We start from the raw sequence: 21,787 nt of genomic DNA, 5'->3' as shown, positions 1-21,787 counted from the left end.
TCTGTAGAGAGAGGTGTGACACCCCAGTTAGCCACAGACTGCTTGTGTTACACATGACAAGTGTCATCGTGTTCAAAGCAACCAGAAATCCATTGATTAGTTGTAACTTGATATTTTGGATTCACTTTAAAGATTTTCAAAGACTATGTGTTAATAGTGTAATGTGCTGTATGATATTAGAAGTAGGGTCAAAAGTAGTCCTGTGTGTAAATGTCAGGATTTAGAGGCTCTGGGCATTAGCTGCTGGTGGCCCAGTTCCCACATATGTAAAAATAAATCAGTAGTGCCTCATACTAGAGATTTTGGGATATTGGAAAGAGTTTGGGGATCCCAGTGTAGAAGTACGATGGGAAATGAAAGCCCTTAGGCTTGTAACAAAGATCTGTTAGTGCACTCTGATCATTGGCTTTTTTGTGAAGTCTGGCAGTCATCTCTTACAATGCCTTTAGTTAGGTAGTGTTTTTTCTTCACATACCAGTGCTGTTAATTTAGCAAAGACTGGGCTTTTGAATAACAGCTGTCAGATATGACTCATAAATTATAGATCATTCTGTACCTTAGTTTCTGCCACAGTTCAAAATATGACAGATATTTTGCTGTTCTGTTAGCTTCTGAAAACATTAGATGTCAAAGCCCAAAGCTTTTTTACTGTACAATTACTAAAGCACAGAATGGGCTCAGAAATTCCACTTCCTTTGAATATATCATTTCAGCTTGGGAAATACACAAGGAAAAATTAGGTTCTTTTGATTAAAATGCCAAAACATGTTAAAATATAGTTTCACTCACAAAATAGCCTATTCACACTTTACCTCAAGATGATCTCAGGAAGTGCACTTGTGTATTTCATGTAATCAGATTTGCTAGATGATTATTCAAAAGCTGTGGCTTTCTGGAGGCATTTTGATTCATAGAAATTTCTGTGAATACAGTAAACTCTGAGTAAAAATGATACCTTAACAAAAAGAAAGAAGAAGACAAACCATGAGGCTGTCTTGTGTATCCACCAAAAACAGCTTTGTGAAAATGCATCTGGAGAAAAGTAGCACATAGAAGATAGAAGAAATCCTTTTTTAGAAGATAAGAAAAATAAATATTCTGGGGCAGATGTGATCACTGAAGAGTCCTTCGTGCCCTTTTAAGAAGTACAAATGCCTAGTGCAGTCTTTTTTGGTCAGTCTTGAAAAGGGGTAGGTACATTTGTGTGGATAAATAAATATTCTGCTTGGATTCCTTCAGTTCATGATTGTTTTTCATGATTACTGGCAAGTAGTTGCCATTGTCAAGTCCACCTTCATTTGCAATTGATGGTGAGGGAAAAGAATTTTGCACTTACTCTTATCTGTAGTTCAGTAGCAGCTGGAGATGTTCACAAAGCAAAAGCACTCTACATAAATCTTAATAGAAAATCAATAGGAAGTGCAGACAACACAAATGCACTTAGGAAGCAAAGCAGTTTTCTTTTGAAGGCTCATTTGAGGTCATTGCCTATATAATTTGGGGCAGTTTGCCTAAAACCAGGGTTCTTCTGATGTCTAGCCAGTCTACACCCAGCCAGATATTACTGAGATTTAAGAGTGGCAAACCATGAAAAGCCACCAGAAAAATGTCAGCTGCCAAGACATAGGTACAGTAAAGTGTTTTGTGTTCCTCAGTGATGTTAATTAAGCTTCCTCAGGCACAGAGAGCTAGGGAGTCAACAGTCTTTAAGCTTGGTTCAGCTGAATGCAAGGAAGATGGACCGTGTGTTTTGGAAGAAAGAAGTGATGTTGTACGTGGTAGGTCATTTGCTGGGTTGATTGCCCAGTGTGAGCAAAGGTGTGTTAGTTTTTATCATATATTTGAGATACTGGAATTCTGGAGAAATGGCTGTTTCAGTGTTTGGGAAGGCCTTGTGTTGCCAGATGAAGAACAGTTTCTACAATTTTATGGTAGTAAAGCTAGGAGGATTGGATTTATCATTTCAGAAGCTGAGTAAATATGCAGCAGCTTAAACTGGGAGTGTGGAGGATAAACGTATTGATTTTGTGTAATGCAAATGCCTAGAGTTCTGACTGGGAATTGAAAGTGCTTAAATAAATGCATAAATGTAAGACAGAAGCTAAATAAATAAGTTAGTAAATATTCAGTTCCCCCTCCCAGATGGGGACATTGTAGTGAAAACTGATACTGTTGGCTTCTAGTTTTCCATTCCCTTTTAGTTGCTATAATGGCCTCTGTGTGTGCTTTAGTAATGATGTGTGTCAGGATTTGTTTATTTTGGATCACTGTGTCTCTGCATTTCATTTGTATCTGGCTGTTTTCTTTCTTTACTTCAACTTGAGCTTGATTTGGCTTTGTAGTATTTGCTGACTAGGGAGGGAGGGAGAGCATTATTTAAACTTCAAGTAACAAAAGATAAAAGATACTGCTGATTCCTTTAGCCTCAAAGCCTTTCTAAAAAGTTACTGGAGTGTTTTTTGTAGCTAGCACTTCACTGTTGTGACATTCAAAGTAGAACATAAGAAAACTGCCAAAAGATTTTAAAGAATCCATTAATACATGTAGTCAGGAGGCTTCCGTTTAGAAAAGCTACATTATTCAGAGTGAAAAACTAATTAATTAGAATGCCCCTAGGAAACTGAATCTGCTTGCATATATTAGTGAAAAAGTTAATTAATCACTGCAGAATGAGATCTGCATCAAGACATATGTATAAGTACTAAGAAATGGTTTCCTGGGCCACAGTGTGGATTTTTTTGCCTTTCCATTTTTAGGAATATTTTCTTGGTGGTGTTTTAGTTTTATATCTCATTATATCTCTTACACTTTATAGTCCACTTCTGCCTTCCCTTAGTGAAGTATAGAGCCAGTCCTGAAAAGCAAAAAAAAAAAACGTGCTCATATAAAAGACATGCAGATAAACCACTATTCCTTTTTGTTGCACAGGTTTCATGGTCGTTCAGATTGATTCTTTTCTAGTGGAGTAAAAAGGGGGAAAAGAGATCCCAAGGACCATTTTTTATACATATTCCCCAAATTCCTAGGTATGATTTAAAAGCCATTCCATTAGCAACAAAGCAACAGTGATTTTAAAATTGCTCCAAGGTAGTGTTTCTGCTAACCATAAAGGCCACCAGCTGATTTTAATTAGATTTTACCTTTCCTCTTTTCTTAGCAATGGGATGCCCGTACCTTGAGTATATTGCTTCCTAGTTGGTCAGGACAGTTAATAATTTCCTTTTACAAAAGGACTAATATGCAGGAAAGCCTTGATTAATATCATGAAGCAAAATAAGAATATTTAAGACTACTTTTATTAATGGTTTACAACATTAAACTCACTATGACAAGATTACAGCCTTTTATAAAGGAGAGTTAAGCTTTTTTTTAATGCTGGTGTTGAATTGAATAGAAGGAATTTAATGTCAATCAGCAGGGGTCTGCCTTCTTTGAAGTCACATTCAGGCTCAAGTCAGTGGACAGATTCCCATTTCCTTGGATTGTATTCAGATCTGGCCAGTAGTACACATGAACACTCTGTGTAACCCTCTTTATGAGAAATGTGTGTTTATATGAGACAACAGATTAAACAATGGTGATTATTCCAGACTATCACAGAAATCAATGGGAAAACTGCTTAGTTTTGTGATCAAAAAGGGTGGTTTTCTGTCAACAGAAAATATCTGTATTTGATACATCACTTTAGTGCTCTGTATGATTCAAAAGCCTTTTATCATTATAGTGCCTATCTGACTAATTTTCTGGAAATCCTATTCATTACAACTTGCTTTTTTTGGCACAGTCACAGCTAGCACAAATGGTGACTGTTAACAAGAAAGATTTGCTCAGCCTGACTCAACTGACTTAGTTTTCATATTAAATAGAAACCAGTCTATCTTGTCATTGGTAGCTAGTGAAGAAGGCATAAATTACAGCCTGTGACCTCTTTCCTGCTTTTTGATGTAGAAAGAAGGTATGGAATGGACATTTGACTTTTTTGATTGGTTTCAAGCTCAACTTCAAGTTCAGACCTCCTTGTGTTGTTATTTTGACAAAAAGGTCCCTGAGAACTGACAGAATTGTGACAGCAGAAGCAACATATCAGAGACACTAATTGCCTGATAACACAGTCAACACAAATAAATTCAGCCTTGATTTTTTTAAAATTTGTTTTTAATACTTACTTATGCAATCATTCAGTGGAAGTACTAGAGGGGAAGGTTTAAGAACCTGGTCTTTCCATTCAGCTTGTACATATCCCATGACACATGTCAGAACCCTGATTAATTTGTAAGCAAATGCCCACTAGCATGTTTGACATTCTTGAACATGTTTCAAGAAAGAATAAGCATTCCCTTTATAGTTTTATAGCACTTTTAAACATGAGCAACATGGAAAGTAGTTCTAAGACTGAGTTCCTGCAGGGAGACCATGGGAGAAAGCTTAATGTGGTGGGCAGAGAGCTAGTAGTGGGTTGGCTGCAATTATAGTTCAGCCAGTGGAGCATCATGATGCTTTTTAATATTTCCTCACTCAGTTTCTGTAGCACATGAGTTTGCTGTGAGTGTAGTGCTCTCTCCTAAATTATTAAATGTGCAGATACATTTTTACAGACCAAGCTGGGCACAGAAGACTGGGTAGTTGGCTTTACTGGCTTTGGCTAGGGTAGAATTAATTTTCTAAGAAGAATCTGCTGTGGAGCTGTGATTTGGATTTGTGATGTCACAAGGATGTTTTAGTTACTGCTGAGCAGAGTTTACACAGAGTCAAGGCCTTTTCTAGTGCTCAGGCAAACCACCAGTGAGGAGAGTGGGAGTGCACAAGGAGTTGGGAGGAGACACAGCTGGGACAGCTGACCCAACTGACCCCAGGGGTATTCCACTCTATAGGGCAGCATGCTCAGCATATTAAAAGCTGAGGGAAGAAGGAGGAAGGGGGGAGATGTTCAGAGTTAATGGCATTTATCTTCACAAGTAACTGTCAGGGTGACAAAGCCCTGCTTTTCTGGAGATGGCTGAACCCTTGCCATTAATTCTTTTTTATTTTGCTTATGCTTTTGCAAAAGAAAAAGAAGATATGCTTTTACAGAGCTTTTGCTTTACCTGTTAAGCTGTCTTTGTCTCAACCCATGAGTTTTCTTGCATTTACCCTTCAGATTCTCCTCCCATTCCCACCAGGGAGGGAATGAGCAAGCAGCTGTATGGGGCTTAGCTGACTAGCAAAGTAAAGTCATAACATTGGTTTAATTGATTTTACTGTCTGGTCTGACAGGAGGTTTGGATCAGACACACAAAAAGATGATTGAAGATGATTTCTTCATGGACCAGTCAGGAGGCTTTACCATTTCAGATAAAAGAGTAAATAACTGAATAACTGGTAGAAACATTAACGATGGTGCCCACCTGAATTATTGCACACTTCTGTATGTGACATGTCCTTCCCTTCCCTTCCCCTTCCCCTTTCCCTTCCCTTCCCTTCCCTTCCCTTCCCTTCCCTTCCCTTCCCTTCCCTTCCCTTCCCTTCCCTTCCCTTCCCTTCCCTTCCCTTCCCTTCCCTTCCCTTCCCTTCCCTTCCCTTCCCTTCCCTTCCCTTCCCTTCCCTTCCCTTCCCTTCCCTTCCCTTCCCTTCCCTTCCCTTCCCTTCCCTTCCCTTCCCTTCCCTTCCCTTCCCTTCCCTTCCCTTCCCTTCCCTTCCTCCTGAGGATGATGTGGACCAAAACTTTCCCTCTCCCAACCTCTTTTTGTCACCAGGCAATTTGATGATGTGGAAGAGCAACATTGCCAGGTTCAGTGTCAGTTTTATGGCATGGTAAAAAACTCTTCTGCTTTATCTCCTGCACACTTTTCACCAGCTTTCACTCTCGGATACATTTGATCTATTTGTACTGCTTATCTCCCAACTGTTCCTCAAATGACCTCATGTTAGGACTATTTAATACTAATGTGTCTTCCTGTGTCGTGTAAACTTTTTTAAAAACTAGAATTTTAATAAGCAGCAGAATGGCGCAGCTGTATGATAAAGCTTTCATTAGAGGATTCCTTAATAGAACCCACTTCCAGTCCTTGATTGCATAATCAACAGCTAATGAAATTGTCTTGGTAACAAGAGCTACGGTGTACTACATCCTCTCCTGAGACTAAGTGCAAAGACAATTGTACCAGCCCGAGAGGACTATTGATTGTTCACAGTTGGAATTTGATTACCCTTACGGAGAGCTGAACGAGAGATCATCTTCAGCTCTGCTAAATGGCTGTTTTCTCCACTGAAAGTTATCGGTTCACTTTCATACAGGGCATTCAGGGGGCAATAAACACAGGGAGTGTGATTTCCTTACAGATTTCCTGAGTCTGCAAGTTTGGAAGCACCAAAAGCTCTGAAAGGAATGATGGCTGCTTAGTGATGTGTCTCTGTGTTTAAACCAGGCGGGAGCTCTGAAGGGACACCACAGCTCATTGTGTGTTGCTTGTCTTTTTGCAGGAGGGAATCCCAAAGGGAAGTTCGCTCTGGGACTGGTTCAGAATGAGTGGAAAGTTTATGTTAAAAGGCCTCTGGATCGGGAAGAGCAAGACATTTACTATCTGAACATCACTGCCACGGATGGCCTCTTTGTGACCCAGGCTGCTGTGGAAGTGACTGTCACTGATGTTAATGATAATAATCCAGTTTGTGAACAGGTGAGTTACCACCCTTGGCAAGTGGCCACTGTGTTGAGAGCAGTGCTTTCCCTATGGGTGTCTCTTGCTGTTTGTAAGTATTCAAAGTATTCATAGGCAATGCTGATTTTCATCCTGATGGACTTAGTTGAAGAATCTGCAGTGATCTGGGAGAGAAGCAGGGTAAAGCATTTTTGTGAAGCCAAGACTGAAGGATAAAGGTCTCATAAAGCTTTGAAAGGAGTCTTGTACACAGTGGCCTTAGTTGGCTCTACAGCAAATGATGCGTTGTGAGGTGGCATTGGGCAGCTCCTCCTCCCCTGCCAAAAAGAATGAGCTCGCCCTTCACAACCCATGTGGAAATGTCATCAGTCTAGTTTAACTCTAGCTTTCCTCAACTTTCCAGATACCAGACATCCAGTGGAAAAGAAGAATGGAGCTTGCTGTCCTCTTGTTGGGAATGCATGTATTGTGGCTTGACCACAGCGTTTGGAGTGCTAGCTGTCTTGTATTCTGTGGAAAGGCAATCTGGGGAACTGGTGTTAGGGCATTAGAAAGGTCTGTGTGAAAGAAAACACATGATAAAACCCAGAGTTCCTTAATGGTACTAGTCACAGGAAATTTATAAATATATATATGTATGTGTCTATGTGTGCATGCACATACTCATATAATTCCCATTGTTACATTATCACTCACTGTTGGATTAGTCTCATTGCAAGAACCACTCTACTGCTCTGGGGAATCACAATCTGTATTTCCCTCAAAACTGCTAGATGAGGTGATAAAAACAATTGTTTCTGTTAGCACACTCGTCAAGATTTTCATTTCATAGGTGTCAATGGAATAAACAGAAGATACAAAATGGTATTGCATTAAGCACCTAAGATGAGCCCTATTCACAGACATAATTTGGCATTGTTTCTCTGACACCTCAAAGCTTAACAGTGATTTGAATTTGTAGGAATGTGTTGTGTAAAGGAAAATTGTTTCCTGTATAGAAAGATGCACTACAAATAGTTTTTAAGAAAAGGTTGTTCAAAGACTGTAAAATAGTGCTACAGCATAACTTATATGTCTGTTTTTGACTCTAGGTTGCATACACAGCATTGTTTCCTGAAGACATTCCACCAAACAAAGTAATTCTCAAAATCAGCGCTAAAGATGCTGACATTGGGTCCAATGGTGAAATTCGCTATTCTCTTTATGGTTCGGGGAACAATAAATTTTTCTTAGATCCAGAAAACGGTAAGAAGACAACCAAACGTTTCTGAGTAGCCTTATCCCTCTACATCTGGGTACTGGTTTCCTTAATTAGAGTTAGGTTACACGTGACTATCAGCCAGTTGTTCCAGTTCTGGCAGATGTGGGTGACCATGTGAATGGTGGAGGCAGGAGGGAGAAGGAGGGACATCTTTGTTGGCCAGGTTGGATGTTACAACCAGAACAGTGGATATCCATCCTTTTGTTTCCCTGCAGACTTCAAGTTAGATCAGAGATTTCTCATAGAAACACAGGATATTTTGGGAGATGACTTTGTATTTCATCTAGGCCAAACCCATATGCAGATTCATCTTCAAATAGATCATGTTGATCAGAGACCCATCCAGTTAAGGTTTCTAGGGCTGTGCCAGTGCCAGTGTTTCATCATCCTAACCATAAAAAATGTCTTCCCTTATATCTACCCTCTTTTAATTTAATTTGTCATGTCACCACAGGTACTGCTAAAAAGGAAATGTTTCTGTGTTAAGGAGTCTGTAAATCTTGAGAGTGACAGTAAGACTTGGAAAAACATGGTGGTGTTCATATGGGTAAAGCTGTAGGCTGCTATTAAAGTCACCGTGAATGGCTTGTTATCCCTGCACTCATATTGGCACCTCACTTTTTTGGGTAAAGAGAAAGGGGAAGTGACACTGCTGTGAGTTTTTAATCTGTTTGTTGGAATAAGCAGTGTTGGTTTTGTTTTCTCTTTCCTATTCCATTGGGATACATGGTTTTGAGACACTCAGGCTATCTAGAATTAGTGATGTTGCTACAATAATAATGATGGCTTCTGCTTTTAAATAATTTCAGGTGAGCTGAAATCTTTGGCCCCTCTTGACCGAGAGAAAATCCCTGCGTACAACTTGGTTGCCCGAGCCACTGATGGTGGTGGCAGGTTTTGCCAGTCAGAAATCCATCTGATTTTAGAAGATGTTAATGATAATCCACCAGTGTTTTCATCTGATCACTACACTGCTTGTGTCTACGAGAACACAGCCACTAAAGCTTTGTTAACAAGAGTCCAAGCAACTGATCCTGATGTTGGTAAGTGAATAACATTGCAAAAAAAAAAAAAAGTGTTTATGAAAATTCTGTGGGTTGGTGGAATTGCAGTGGAGATTTGCTTTTCTGTTGCTAAATTTCCTAATTTTCTCCTCTTCCTTCTTCTTAATCCTCCCCATTTCTTTCTCTTCACTTTCTTTACATCAAAATGCTTGTGTCTAATCTTGATATAATGGTGTTACAAACAGAAAGGCATTGCAGCAGCCACAGAAACATGTAGTCTTCTCTTGATCAGCAATAGCTCTGTTTAGGGGGAAAGATGGTTTTGGGGCTAAATTTCAACTTTCTTCCTTCAGTGGTCTCACCTCTTTTCTTGAGCCATAATTTTGAATACCCATGCTTCTATTTATGCAAATAATATAGTTACATGTCACAGGGACCTATACCTGATTAATCACAGCTTTTCTAGAGTTTTATACTGCAATAGCTTCCATTTGTTCCAGCTGGTTACCTTAGCATAAAACTATTGTACACTGTAAATGTACACTATAAATGTTCTGGTTACTTAACTGCACGCTCTTTGAAAGTGTAATAGTTTATTATATGAGTACCTTAGCCTTGAAATGTGGGCCCAATTATAAATATTTAAAGGAGAATACAGTGGTAAAACCTACTGATTATTAGAAAAAATTTTAGATCATTCACTTGAGTTGAAATAACTTTGGTTTTTTTCTTTATTTTCTTCCTGTGTTTTGGAGGTGTTTTGTATAACCTGTGGCCTGAGTAGTTTCATGTAAAAAGCAGATCTCTCATTCAGTGAAAAAAAAATATTTTGCTGAGTAGAGTGCATGCTGAAAGTCTCAGTTATTTGTGAGTCTGATAGTTTAGATATACAGGAATTCATAGAGGAGCAGCAAACATTCATTAATGCATCTATGAAGAGCCACATTATATGCTGTGGTTGAAAACTAGCAATTAAAATTATGATATTGTCCTGCAGTGAAGAGCCAATTATTGGTGGTAAACTACTGAGCCATCTGAAGAGACAGTGTTGTTATTTTCCACTGTTGTATTAATTGCCATTTTTCTTGTATGTGGGATGACATTCAAGGAGAGAGGGGACACAATTAGAATAAAAAGTTGTCAAGAAAAGTTCTTGCTAGCGCCAGCTTTACATAACAAGATGGTTAACAATGAAAAAAACCCACAAACTGTGAGCTAGTTGCTGTACTTTCCTTCTGAAACTAGAGAAGTTAAAGGGAGGGATGGATATGGTGAATGAGAAGGGGCTTTGTACTTCATTAATGCTTAGACCTGAAAATCAAACCATACTGTGTATCATAAGTAAATTACTAAAAAGTCCCTAAAATTGGATTTTGTTCTAATTGCTCTTCTGTTAGTCCCTACTAAAATCACTGATTCCCTCTTGCTAGATAATGAATGAGTTCAGGTAGTGTAATGTTTCCATGAGAGAAAAAATATATTTTTGATATTCCTGATGGGCTGTGATAGTCCTCTAAGGCTTTTTGATGTGTTACCCTGAAAACATCAGCAGAGGCAGTAATCATCATACAAATAAATTTTTAACATTCAGGAAAAATCTTGTGATCAGACTTAGGATTTGCTGCTCTGCTTTGGGCTTGAAGGGCCATGTACTGTAAGGGCAGGAGCATGAACATTGAAGCCATTGAGAGAAGACTTGAGAGAAGTCCCTTTGTGGTCCACAAGTAAACATGATTTAACAGAATCCTGAGAATACTGTGTTCAGACACTGTTGGATAATTAAGACAATTTCCAGTTACGAGAAAAATAGGGTTATATCTGCCTTGTGCCTTTGATATCTGTTGAAGTTCCTGATCTCATAATATTCTGTGAAATTATAGGACTGGACCATAAATTGCTGTTTAATATATTTATAATTTGGATACATACTTCGAAACTAGCTGTACCAGCTGGACACACTGAGGGAAAATTGTGATCCTCCTTCACAGTATTCAACAGAAGAAAACAGTTTTAACTGTTTAGTAGCACACAAGTTCATTTTCTATAACCTCTATATACAGCTGGGGATCTTAAATTACATGATCTCCTGAAGGAGAGAGAATATACATAAGTCTATTTGTTAGGATATTTTAGTGGTTTTAATTGAAAACAATTCTTTCACCTATACTGCTGTGATTGGAAAGTTTTAGTATTTCCACAATATGGTATTTGAGACTTACCCACCACCAACAGGTTTGGAAATGTTCAAACTAAGAAGTGAAAGTGAAATGCTGGTTCCACATTTTTTCAAGAGGTTCACAGAAAGCAGTGAATTTTTCACCTCCCACTGTCTCCAAAGTAATGTGCCAAATTACTCCATTTTGTTCAAATTAAGGCACTAGAAGAGCTGGAATGAATGCTGAGGTGTAATTACATGTGCAAACCCATCAACAACTGCAATATCAGCCTATTTCAAAGGAATCAGGGTCATGCTGGGGCAGCAACTCTGAGGAAACTTACACAGGACTTTATCAATGTTTTAACATCATACTTGCCACAAACTTCAGAATAAATGTGGAGTCCAAAACTGAGGTGCAGGCACATACTCATTTCCAGTGCTGCTTGTGTTTTTGGCATGCACAGAGTGTTGTGGCCTTGCTCACAGAGTACAAGAATGAATGAGGGCATCATCCAGGCTCAGCAGCGCTTTAGGTGATGGTTAAATCCTGCCTCACTTGCAGATGCTGTGCTTTGTGAAGGACCTCCCTGCTCAGGCCCGTTTCCATGATGATTAATGATATAGTCTACCAAAGGCAGAAGCACTTATTGTACTAAAAATGAACAGTGCATTATCCTTCTGTAGTCTTCTTCATCACTTCTGGGGCATCAGCCATCCAGATCTGTAGTCAGTGTAGTCATTTCACTGACCAATTGATTTTTTTCTGGGTTTATGATGAATATGAGATTCTAATTTGGCTCACAATGGGAATAGCCTTGTCAGCTATAGCTCTGTCCTGCCTGCCACTGCTGCCTTCCAGCCTCTCTCTCCAGTAGGCGATGTTTAAAGCTGTGGCAGATCATCCCCTGCACAACCAGCCAGTGCAGATGGACTGGGCCATCTTTGAGGCAGCACCGTGTATTGCATGCAGCCAACGTGCAGGAATACACAGCCATGTAGGTAAAAAATTGGCAGGAGTGGCCTTTATTTGTTTGCAGAGTTCATGCAGCGTGCAGACTGCCCTGCTCTGTGCTCAGCTGCCCCTCAACCTCACAGCCCTTCCCCAGCCCAGGGCCCATGCCAGTGCATCCCACAGGAGATGTGGTAACATGCATGCTGCTAGGAGCCATCTGGTATCCATGTTTTGGTTTGGGAAGGCAAATCTGAGTGCTTCTCACAGTCACTGATGAGACTGATCTGCTTCTTCCCTGAATAGCAGGCATATTGTCCAGCAATCCTGCACAAGCAGGGATGTCTACAGCAGGTTATCTAGGACTCAGTCCAGTTGGCTTTTGGCTAGCTCCAAGGGCAGAGAGTGCTGTCTGCCAAGGATTGACTGCTATGCAGCATGAGCACCTCAGAGGTCCTCTGGGAATGACCAGAGACCTGCATTGTGGATACAGACAAAAGTGTAACATCCTCACCATGATCTGTTGTACGTACAAAAAGATCTTACAGAAGGTTTAATAGCATTGAGTAATGCAACCTGGAAAAACAATAGGCAGTGTGCTACCTTATTCAAAGTATTTTCTCACTTTTGTGCATAGGTTACCCTTTTGGATGTGTCCCAGGTTCTGCAGGGCTTGTAGCCTCACAAGCAGAATGGTCTAAGGTTTATTCACTAGCTCTGAAAAAAAAAAATCCAGCTAGTTTTGGATATGAATGTGGATTTGTCAGTAGATTTGAATGATGAGCCTGGATTTCTGTTCTTTGTTCCTAGTATTTGATGCTTTGGTAATTGGGTGGATGTGAGAGGAAATATGGGTGTTGAAAGCCTAATTCAGGAAGCCAGAATAAGATTTGAGACCCTCCCACAGATATGTTTATACAGTCAGGTTATATGGGTTAATTGTGGTTGAATTTGATTCTGTTCTTTAGCCTGTTTTATCGAGTTAAATATTATTTAGACCAGGATTTATGAGAAGGATTCTGTTGTCAGCTGATTAGTGCATTTATGTTTAATCTGGAGAGTTTAAATAAATCAAGTCTGTAATCAGTCTGATTCTTGGCGTGTGGAGCTAATTATTCACCTTTTCCCACAAAGTGGAAGAGCTGCAGCAGAAGAGACTCAGCTCTTCTGGGGGAAGTCATTTGACCTTCTTAGTAGGAGACATCTGCTTCCTAAACCCAAACTTCTCCAACAAGAATTGATAGGGAAACTGGTAAACTGAGGGAAGGAGTGCCATTTTCTTTCAGGTTCTGATGGAAAATTTTATGTTGGATTTCAAAGAAATCTGTGTCAAGAAATTATATTTTTCCTGCAAGGTTTGACCTCACGGATTTTGATCTTTCAATAAAGACTTCCTTTGTCAAAAAAAGCCCAAACCCTTACCCTTACTATGTGTTGCTTACAAGGCACCTGCACAGGAAATAATAAATTTCTTTACTAGGGATAAATGGTAATATGACTTCTCCTTCAGGTTTCAGCCAGTCCAGTTTAGTGTGTACCTACCTCCAAGAGGATGGGGAAGCAGGTGTATTTTATCTTCTTTTTCTTCCTGCCCTCTCTGTGTGTCAATGAGAAAAAAAAGAAGAAATAATTAAAACAATAAAAGTGTCTGCTAAAATAGCCACCAAGGAATATAGATAGCTCTCTGAGGTTTATCACTGGTTTTTAGAAAGTGGCATCAGGATTTTGGTGAGCCCAGCATGACAAAAAATCACTCAGGCTCTTCAATGGGTCACCACTTTCAAGAATACACGCATGGAACTAGAGTACAGACTTCAGCCTCATCAATGGTGGGCTTTGCTCTTGAAGGAATTAGGGCAGCTGAGCGTGTTGCAGTCACAGCTGCCTCACAGCTGGGCTCAGGGAAGTGAAAAGTGCTGCCAGGTGAGATTGCAGGAGGGTCAGAGAGAAGTGTAAGACAGTCTCAGCTTGATTTGGGAGCAGCTCTCTGAAATACATGTAATGGTGAGTAACAAAATAATAGAAATGCTGAAGTAGGTACTGATTTGGGCATTTTCTGGCAAAACCAGTGTACAGCAAACCTTTGCTTTTCGTGTTTGTTAATGTTGGGAATGTCCCTTAAAATGGATCTGGAAACTTGTGGAGTGTTCAGCATCTGAAAAAGATGAAGGCAGGGATCGAAACGTGAATACAAAGAATTACAGAGATAATAGGACAGAAGATGTACTAAAACTCAACAGCTAATAGGTAGTTAACTTTGGTAATGAGGCCAGCTAGATGGCATTTCTGGGTATCGTCTTGAGTTTTTGTAAAATAAATATTACAAGATACTTTACACAGGATGACTCATTCTCTTTAAAATATACATGGTGCTTCCTATATCTTCACCCACACCGTTGCCTCACAGACTTTTAAAATAGTACCCAGGTTAGGACTCTAATGCAGGATATGAAAGAGACATGAATTATTAATTCATTTTACTCTAGCAATCCAAAACAGCACTGCATAAGTAAGATGTGTAGTTTAAGTAGGTAGGCCTGTTCACTGTCACTGGAGCTGTTTTCAGGAAGACTTCAGGAATCTGCCATGGAAGAAAAAACCAACCAATCAACCAAAAGACAAAACAAAACAAACAAAAAGAAAAAGAAAAAAAAAGGGAAAAGGAAACACAAAACAAAAGGTATGAGCGAGCATTGCTCTGTAGCTTGGTGGTTGATTTGCTTCTGGGCTCTGTTCCTCAGAGCTTATTCAATGAATAGTAATAGTCCTTGATGATGTATCCTTAAACTCCTTCTTCCTGAAAGTTGTTTTTACTGTGAGACTTCTGTCCGGTCTTTCATAAGGAGAGTGGAGGGGCAATGCCCAGTATTCCCCAGTTGTCTGGCCAGTCCTACAGACACTTGCAAGTCCAAATTCACTCCGTGAGCTGTTCAGGAGAAAACCGAGATTTTGCCTTCCTAGTAAAGGCAAAAACACTAATAGGAATGCAGAGATACAGCACACTGGACCCCTGAAAAATTGCCAAAAAAAAAAAAAATAGCCTCTTTAGGCTTGACTTATTGTTAGGAGGTAAATAAACAAGATATTCGGGGATTCTGAAAACCTCTATCAAAACATTCAGCATGACCCTGTTGAACCCCTCAGAGGGCCATATTTTTAAAGCTTCAGGGCTAGTCAGAGGAATGCAGTAACCCTCCTTGCATTAAAATAATGAGATGTGTGTATCAAGATGACTAAAAGCTAGTCTGTGTTCAGGAACTGGAATTCATCAAACCAATCTCATTTCCTTCTGCAACATGTGAGGAGGCCATATTGAAATAAATATTACGGGTGTTATGGCTTAGGTTTAGTGAGTTTTACGGCATTGTACTGCACCATATTTTTATGTGTAAGCCAGGGAAACAAGGTCTACACCAAACTGCTATCAGGGGAGTTTGTAGTAACCATTATACTGGAGGGGTAAGTTAAGAAAGGAACTGGGTGCAGCACAGCTATTTTCATTCCTGAATACATAAATAGGCATAAGGACTGTATTGCTAAATGTCAGAAAGCAGAGTGGTGCTGCGAGTTACCCTGGATTGTGTCAAAACTGCAGTTGTGGTATTTAACAGCTGGAAAAGTAGTATGGAAAAACCCAGTGCAAGTCATCAAGATAAATGTGACGTCTCGTGTTTAGGCAAGAAATCCAAGTGCACTGGTGTTGTCTGGGTGGTGACTGCCTGGGAGCAGAACTGCAGAGGTGCAGCTGTGACCCACAGGCTGAAGGTATTTACACTTCCATACTGGCGTGAAGAGGCAAATATTCTAATGAGATGGGTAAACCAGAGTAATACTGGAAAAAGTAAGTAGTTCTTTCTATTTAATTTGTGTTGGCCAATCCTGACCTGAAAGGCTGTGTTGTTTTGGGTGCAGCACTTCCAAGAAGATGTGGGCTACATTTTCCAGGAGGATGTAGGAGATTGACAAAAGGGATCACAAGTCTGGAAGAAAAGTCAGGAAACATTGAAACAGTTGAGAGGGTCTCCCAGGGAAAAAAGAGTTGAGATGATAAAATATAAGTCTTCAGCTATCAGATAAGTAGCTGTGAGGAAGGAAGTTGACCCTTGTTCTTTTTTCTTTTCCCTTGTCTTTTATTAATTTTATTCAATCTCAGCAAAAAGTCAGAAAAAGATTTTTAGTTGTAAGAAAAGTGAGACACTGGGCTATCCAAGGAGGTTATGCAAGTTCCTGATCAAAGGATAGGCCTCTGTTTGGGGATAAATTGCATCCATCTTGTCTTTGTGCAGGGATAAATTGGATGACCTCTCAAGATTCTGGCTCTCTTCACACTTTCTCATTTCTCGTAATTTCTTTACTTTTTGAGATTTCCAAGACATTGTTAACAACATAGAGGCAAAGAAATAGACAAAGGAGAATTGCATCTCTTGGATTATATTGAGTGAATAAATCCTGTCTTTAAACTGGATCACTTAAACATATATGTATATGAATAGTCTCTCTCTATGTATATACACATACACAAATATATAAAATATAATATACAAACTATTTGATCACATGTCTGATGAAGAGAGGCTGAGGGAGCTGGGCTTGTTTAGCCAAGGGAAAAAGAGACTGAGATGGGACCTTCTTGCTCTTAATAACTACCTAAAAGGAGCTTGTAGTGAGGTGGGGGTTGGTCTCATCTCCCAGTTAGCAAATGAAAGGATGAGAGGAAATGGCCCCAAGTTGTGCCAGGAAAGGTTTAGATGGGATATTAGGAAAAATTTCTTCACAGGCATTGGAATATGCCATCCAGGGTGGAATTACTACCCCTGGAAGTGTTTAAAATTGGAAATACAGCATGGATGTGCTGCTTGAGGACATGGTTTGGAGCTGGGTTAACAGTTGGACTCAGTGATCTTAGAGGTCTTTTTCTATTTTAATGGTTCTAGTCATGGTTATATATGTGTATATATGTTTTTTATCTCTCTCTGTGTTTGCATTCCACTGCTTCTGGGTATGTTTCCCTATGTTGCCAGCTGCTGTGTGTAATCCTAAATCAGGTATCTCCAAAATCCCGACTTCAGAAAAATTGGCTCAGGATCACTGAAGAAAACAAGTATATATGTCAAGTGATGGAAACCAGTACCCAGGAATATGAGAATCCCTGGTAGGAAAGAGACTTGATTTCCCACCAAAAAGACAGCTCCTGTCCCAGCTGGAATGAAAAGCAGGGTTTTAGACACCCATGGATGGTCCCATAGCGCTACCAGTTTGTACCTCCCATTTCTGTCAAGTATTTCCCTTCTGTAAGGGGCTGATTATCTTCAGGTCTGCCCTGCCCTCATCCCATGGTACCCTGACTCCATTGGAACAGTGGTGTGAATAAAGGCCTTTGGGGTTAGGGCTCTTTTTTTTCCTCAGAAAAGGGAAAAATAGTGAAAGTCTATCTTGGTAGCGGCGTTATGGATTGAACTCAGCCAGGTTTTCTGCTTAAGCTGTAAAAATCACTTGAAATATTTTCCCTTTGGGGCTATATATTCTTCTACAGTTCAACAAGGTACTTCAGGCAAGGTATCTCTTTCATCTCAAAATGATGGAGGGGAGTACTATAAAATCTGGTTTAGAATTCATCTTTTGTCTTGTTTGCTGTTAACGAAGTTGTGGACTTTTATCTTCTAGCAATTGGCCTTGTGGTTAACATTTGGCTAGTTGGGAAAGGTCATAGGTACACACCAGTGTTAATCATCACATCATAAAAGAGGCAAGAGGAAGCACAATAATCAGATAGCTTGCTTTGTATGTCTGCAAACCACTACTAAACTGAAAAATAATTTTTTTTCAGCTTGCTTTCTGCTCTACATCTTGTTTATTTGTAATACTTGTCATTACATTTCTTTTCATAGGTTTTCAAAATGAAAAGGAGTAGATGACAAAAGTTAATGTCATTTTTCAAACGTAAACTGAATGGTCTAGCTGTATTTGGGGAAACACCTTAAATAATGAGTTTAGGGTGACAGATGAAAACTGAAAGGAGAAACTCTATGTGTGGCTTTTAATATGTGTAATTTTTACTTTATGTGTGATGCATAAAGGTATTGTCCACTGCAGAAACTTACTGTCATATGGGGATTGTGCCTATTGGGTTAATGCTCAGCCTTTGAATTGGTGTTAGTCTGGATCAAAATGTGTGGTAACTCCATTTTCAGGGGGTTGCACCTCAAATCTTGTGTTCAGTTCTTGACCCTCACTGCAAGAAAGACATTGAGGGGCTGGAACGTGTCCAGAGAAGGGTAATGGAGATGGAGAAGGGTCTGGAGCACAATTCCTGTGAGGAGCAGGTGAGGGAGCTGGGAGTGTTTATTCTGGAAAATGGGAGGCTCAGAGGTGACCTTCTCCCTCTCTACAGCCCCTTAAAAGAAGGTTGCAGTCAGTTGAGGGTCGGATTCTTCCCAAGCAACAAGCAGTAGGACAATAGGAAATGGCAGCAAGTTAAGCCACAGGAGGTTAAGATTGGAGAAAAGGAAAAATTTCTTCTCTGAAAGCAGTGTCAAGCACTGGAACAGGCTGCCCAATGAAGCAGTTAAGTTACAACCTTGGGAAGTATTTAAAAAATGTGTAGATGTGACACTCAGGGACATGGTTGAGTGGTGGCCTCACAGTGACAGTGCTGTGATAATCAATGATCTCAAAGGTCATTTCCAGCCTGAATGATTCTGTGATTCTGCGCTTTATACAAGGATATGGATAGTGCTGAATTGTGAAGCAAAGTTATTATATATTCCTGATGCTATTTACAGTAGTAATGACATAGAAGTTGTCATGATGTGACATTCAGTGTGTGCCCCAAGTTTTAGTACAGAAGAAAGTAAGAATAAAAGCCTATATGAAGAATGGCATTTCAGGTACTAGGCAAGTGTATGTTTACAAGCTCTTCACACCAGAGATTTGACAAAGGGCAATATTCTATCATATGCTAATACAAGTCTAAATAGAAAATGTGTTACCTCATTCCTTTATTTAAAAAGAAATGTACTGAAATTTTCTTATTGTAATAATGATTCCTGCAAAGGCTTTCCTTGTTCAAATAGCTCATGTTCGTGATTGGCACCTTAGAAATCTGAGAAGTTTGAGTGAGTGAGTTGACACAAAACAGTTTGCAAACATTAACCCCAACAGCTGTAGGCAAGCAGTGTGGGAGGATTGCTCTCTTTACCAGTGCAGGAGCCATGGCATTGAAGCAGATGTTTCCTTTCCACAGAAAGCATCTCTTTTAAAGCAGAATCTGCCATTGCCTATGTGGCAGGGATGCCATTGACACACACTGGTGGACGCTTCTCTCTCAGGATTGGGGTAGCCCCTGGACTGAAGCGTTTTGAATTTCAATAGAAGTAGCTTCCTACTTCACCTTTGCCTCATGCCTATTTCTCTCCCAGCCTTGGGTCAGAAAGCTCAGTAGAAACAGCTATTGATGTAACAAAACACTTTCTTCCAAGTGCTGTTTCTGCCACAGTTTTTCAATGATTTTACTCCTAAGAAGCAAGTATTAAATTCCACCCCTCAAAACACTCTATGAGAGGGTCAGCACACAGCTAAGATCTCCCTCTGTATGTCTCTTTTTTTTCTCCTTTTGGCATTTGGGCCAAAAGCCACCGAGGGTTGGTATCTGCATAGCCACTCAGGTCTTCTGACCTAATCTTCTGTCTCTCCGTGCATAAAATGGCGCTTTTACCTGTAAGAGCTTTTCTTGCATGTCCCATGGGAAAAATAAGACTGTTCTCTCCATCATACCAGACTGGTACAAGATAACTTATGTGTCTAGAACTTCTGTGTTCCTCTCATTTTCCAGGAAAGAAAAATAAAAGCACTTACCTTCAAGATTTTACTGTCTCCATTTCTGCCTAAAAATCCCATATGTTAGAGTGAGCAACATAATCTGTATCTGATCTGTCTCCATTGTAGGAACACCAGTAATGGTTTACAAAAAGCATTATTAATATTTTGTTAATTCATGGACATCTCTTTTAGGAAGTAGAATACAAGAAGAGGGGCTGGATTATATGTCAGATTGCCTTTACTGGAGTTATTACCTCCTGTGCATAAACTTGCCCTCCGCGGTGAATTTGGTCGCATGCACCAAATTCCCTCTCCCCATTCCCCATTGCAAGATACTCTTGCTGAAGTTTCCTGGTGCTTCAAGTCACAAGGCATCCATTGGCCATTTCCTTTCTAGCAGTTTGTGCTCTCAAGGACTGTGGTATGTGAATCTTCTGTCTTGTGCCCAGGTGTGCTCTAGTGAGTATCAAAAAGGGCGCTTGTGCCAGAGAGTAGTGCAGACCAGACCAAGGCTGTCCTGCAGTTACAGACGTGTAGAAGGTGTGTGTTAGGGCCCCTGCCTCGGAGGAGTGTTTGATGCTGTGTGGAAACTGGCAGGCACCAAGAGTGGCTGGTGCAGATTACTAAATAGTTTTACACTTAAAACTCGTGTGTAGGTTCGGTGTTCGGTGGCATGCTCTGAATCAAGGGGGAGAAAATTCCCATTTTCCTGCATCCCTGGGGATCAGCTGTTATTACTAACCCATTAATTCTTATGGTCAGGTCTGTCCTTTTCTTGCAAGTAGAAGTTCATGGAGGATGTGTAGCTGAAGGAGATCCTCCCCAGCTGGAAACGTAGACACCTCCAACCATTCAGACTCTAAAAATCTTCCACTTTCTACAGGGTTTTACTGCTTTTTAATGTTTGTCAGTTTGGTTGCCTGTCAGCTGGCAGAGTATTTGGATATATGTCTCAAGAGACTAAGGAAAGGTGTGAGTGTGCCCTCCAGCAGCTGTAGGGTATTCCAAGCCTTCGTGGTTTAACATGAAGGAATTTCCTGTGAATTCATGGGCTGAGTTCCTGCTCTGTAAGACAGGGGTCAGTTCCTTGATTGCCTTGCTGTTTTGCTGAAGGTGGGACATTTTATTTTTCACATTTGTGATGCCATGGTGAATAGAGAGGCTTTGCTGTGATTAAAAAAACCAAACCAAAACAACACAAAAAACCTAACAGCCTAGTTCACTGCAATATTGCCATTTAGTTTGTTCCGTATTTTAAAGACATTTGGACCTTTTAAATATGCTCTGGTGTCTCAAGCACTGCATAAAAACTTTATTCTTTGAAGAGTCAAATAATAATTCCTAATGCCCTTCAAGTAGGGTCTGGGACTTTGTAGTTGCTCTAGCTTTTATGTGCCTGTGATTGAGCAAAGAGTCTCCCAGCTCCCCCTTGTGTGGATGCTCAACTCCTGCTACATCAAGCAGAAAACAACTGTGATTTGTGCTGCTTTTGATCAGACATTTCTACAATGCTTTGCTGCTGGAAAGCAGAATAATACTGTCACAAATTTTAAATTAACAAAATATGCCTAGAAGGGATTGGTAGCTCTTGTTCATCTGATTAATGTCAGGCTTGTAAAGTCTGTTCTCCCACAAAAACAGCAGCAAATGCTCAAGTGAGAGATGTTAAAAACAGAGATTCTCCATTTTAGTGAATCTTTGTGTTTTAGTTATAATCTCTTACTGAAGCACCCAGGACGAAATCACAAAATCAACTAGCATCAAGGGAGTTGAATTAGCTTGTATCTGTGTTCCCTTTTAATTAGATTTGAAATGGCTATCCCACTGTAGTGCAGAAACCAAGTCAGTACCATCCCCTCAGGCCTTATTACTGACAACAACCTTAGCATAGATCTGCATATTCAGCAGCCAGGTGGATAGGTGCTTTGTATTGGGAAATACAGGCAGGATTTTACGAAC

General features: G+C 40.0%; 1 protein-coding gene across 4 annotated transcripts in view; it reads left to right on the top strand.

Moving 5' to 3' along the window:
• The window catches only part of FAT3 (FAT atypical cadherin 3), a gene marked incomplete at both ends in the record, with an annotated part of 305,089 nt that overhangs the window by 234,119 nt on the left and 49,183 nt on the right, over window positions 1–21,787 (top strand). For all 4 annotated transcript variants that reach the window (XM_084226346.1, XM_084226344.1, XM_084226345.1 and 1 more), the window contains 3 exons: window positions 6,460–6,656; window positions 7,730–7,883; window positions 8,709–8,942. In XM_084226346.1, the coding sequence (XP_084082472.1) occupies window positions 6,460–6,656; window positions 7,730–7,883; window positions 8,709–8,942 (585 nt within the window). The remainder of the gene's footprint in view (window positions 1–6,459; window positions 6,657–7,729; window positions 7,884–8,708; window positions 8,943–21,787) is intronic.

This window comes from Fringilla coelebs (genome assembly GCF_963513975.1).
Source record: "Fringilla coelebs genome assembly, chromosome: 2".
In the NCBI taxonomy this organism is placed as follows: domain Eukaryota; kingdom Metazoa; phylum Chordata; class Aves; order Passeriformes; family Fringillidae; genus Fringilla; species Fringilla coelebs.
The sequence above is the reverse complement of the archived record's forward strand: the minus strand, read 5'-3'. Positions and strand labels throughout refer to the sequence as shown.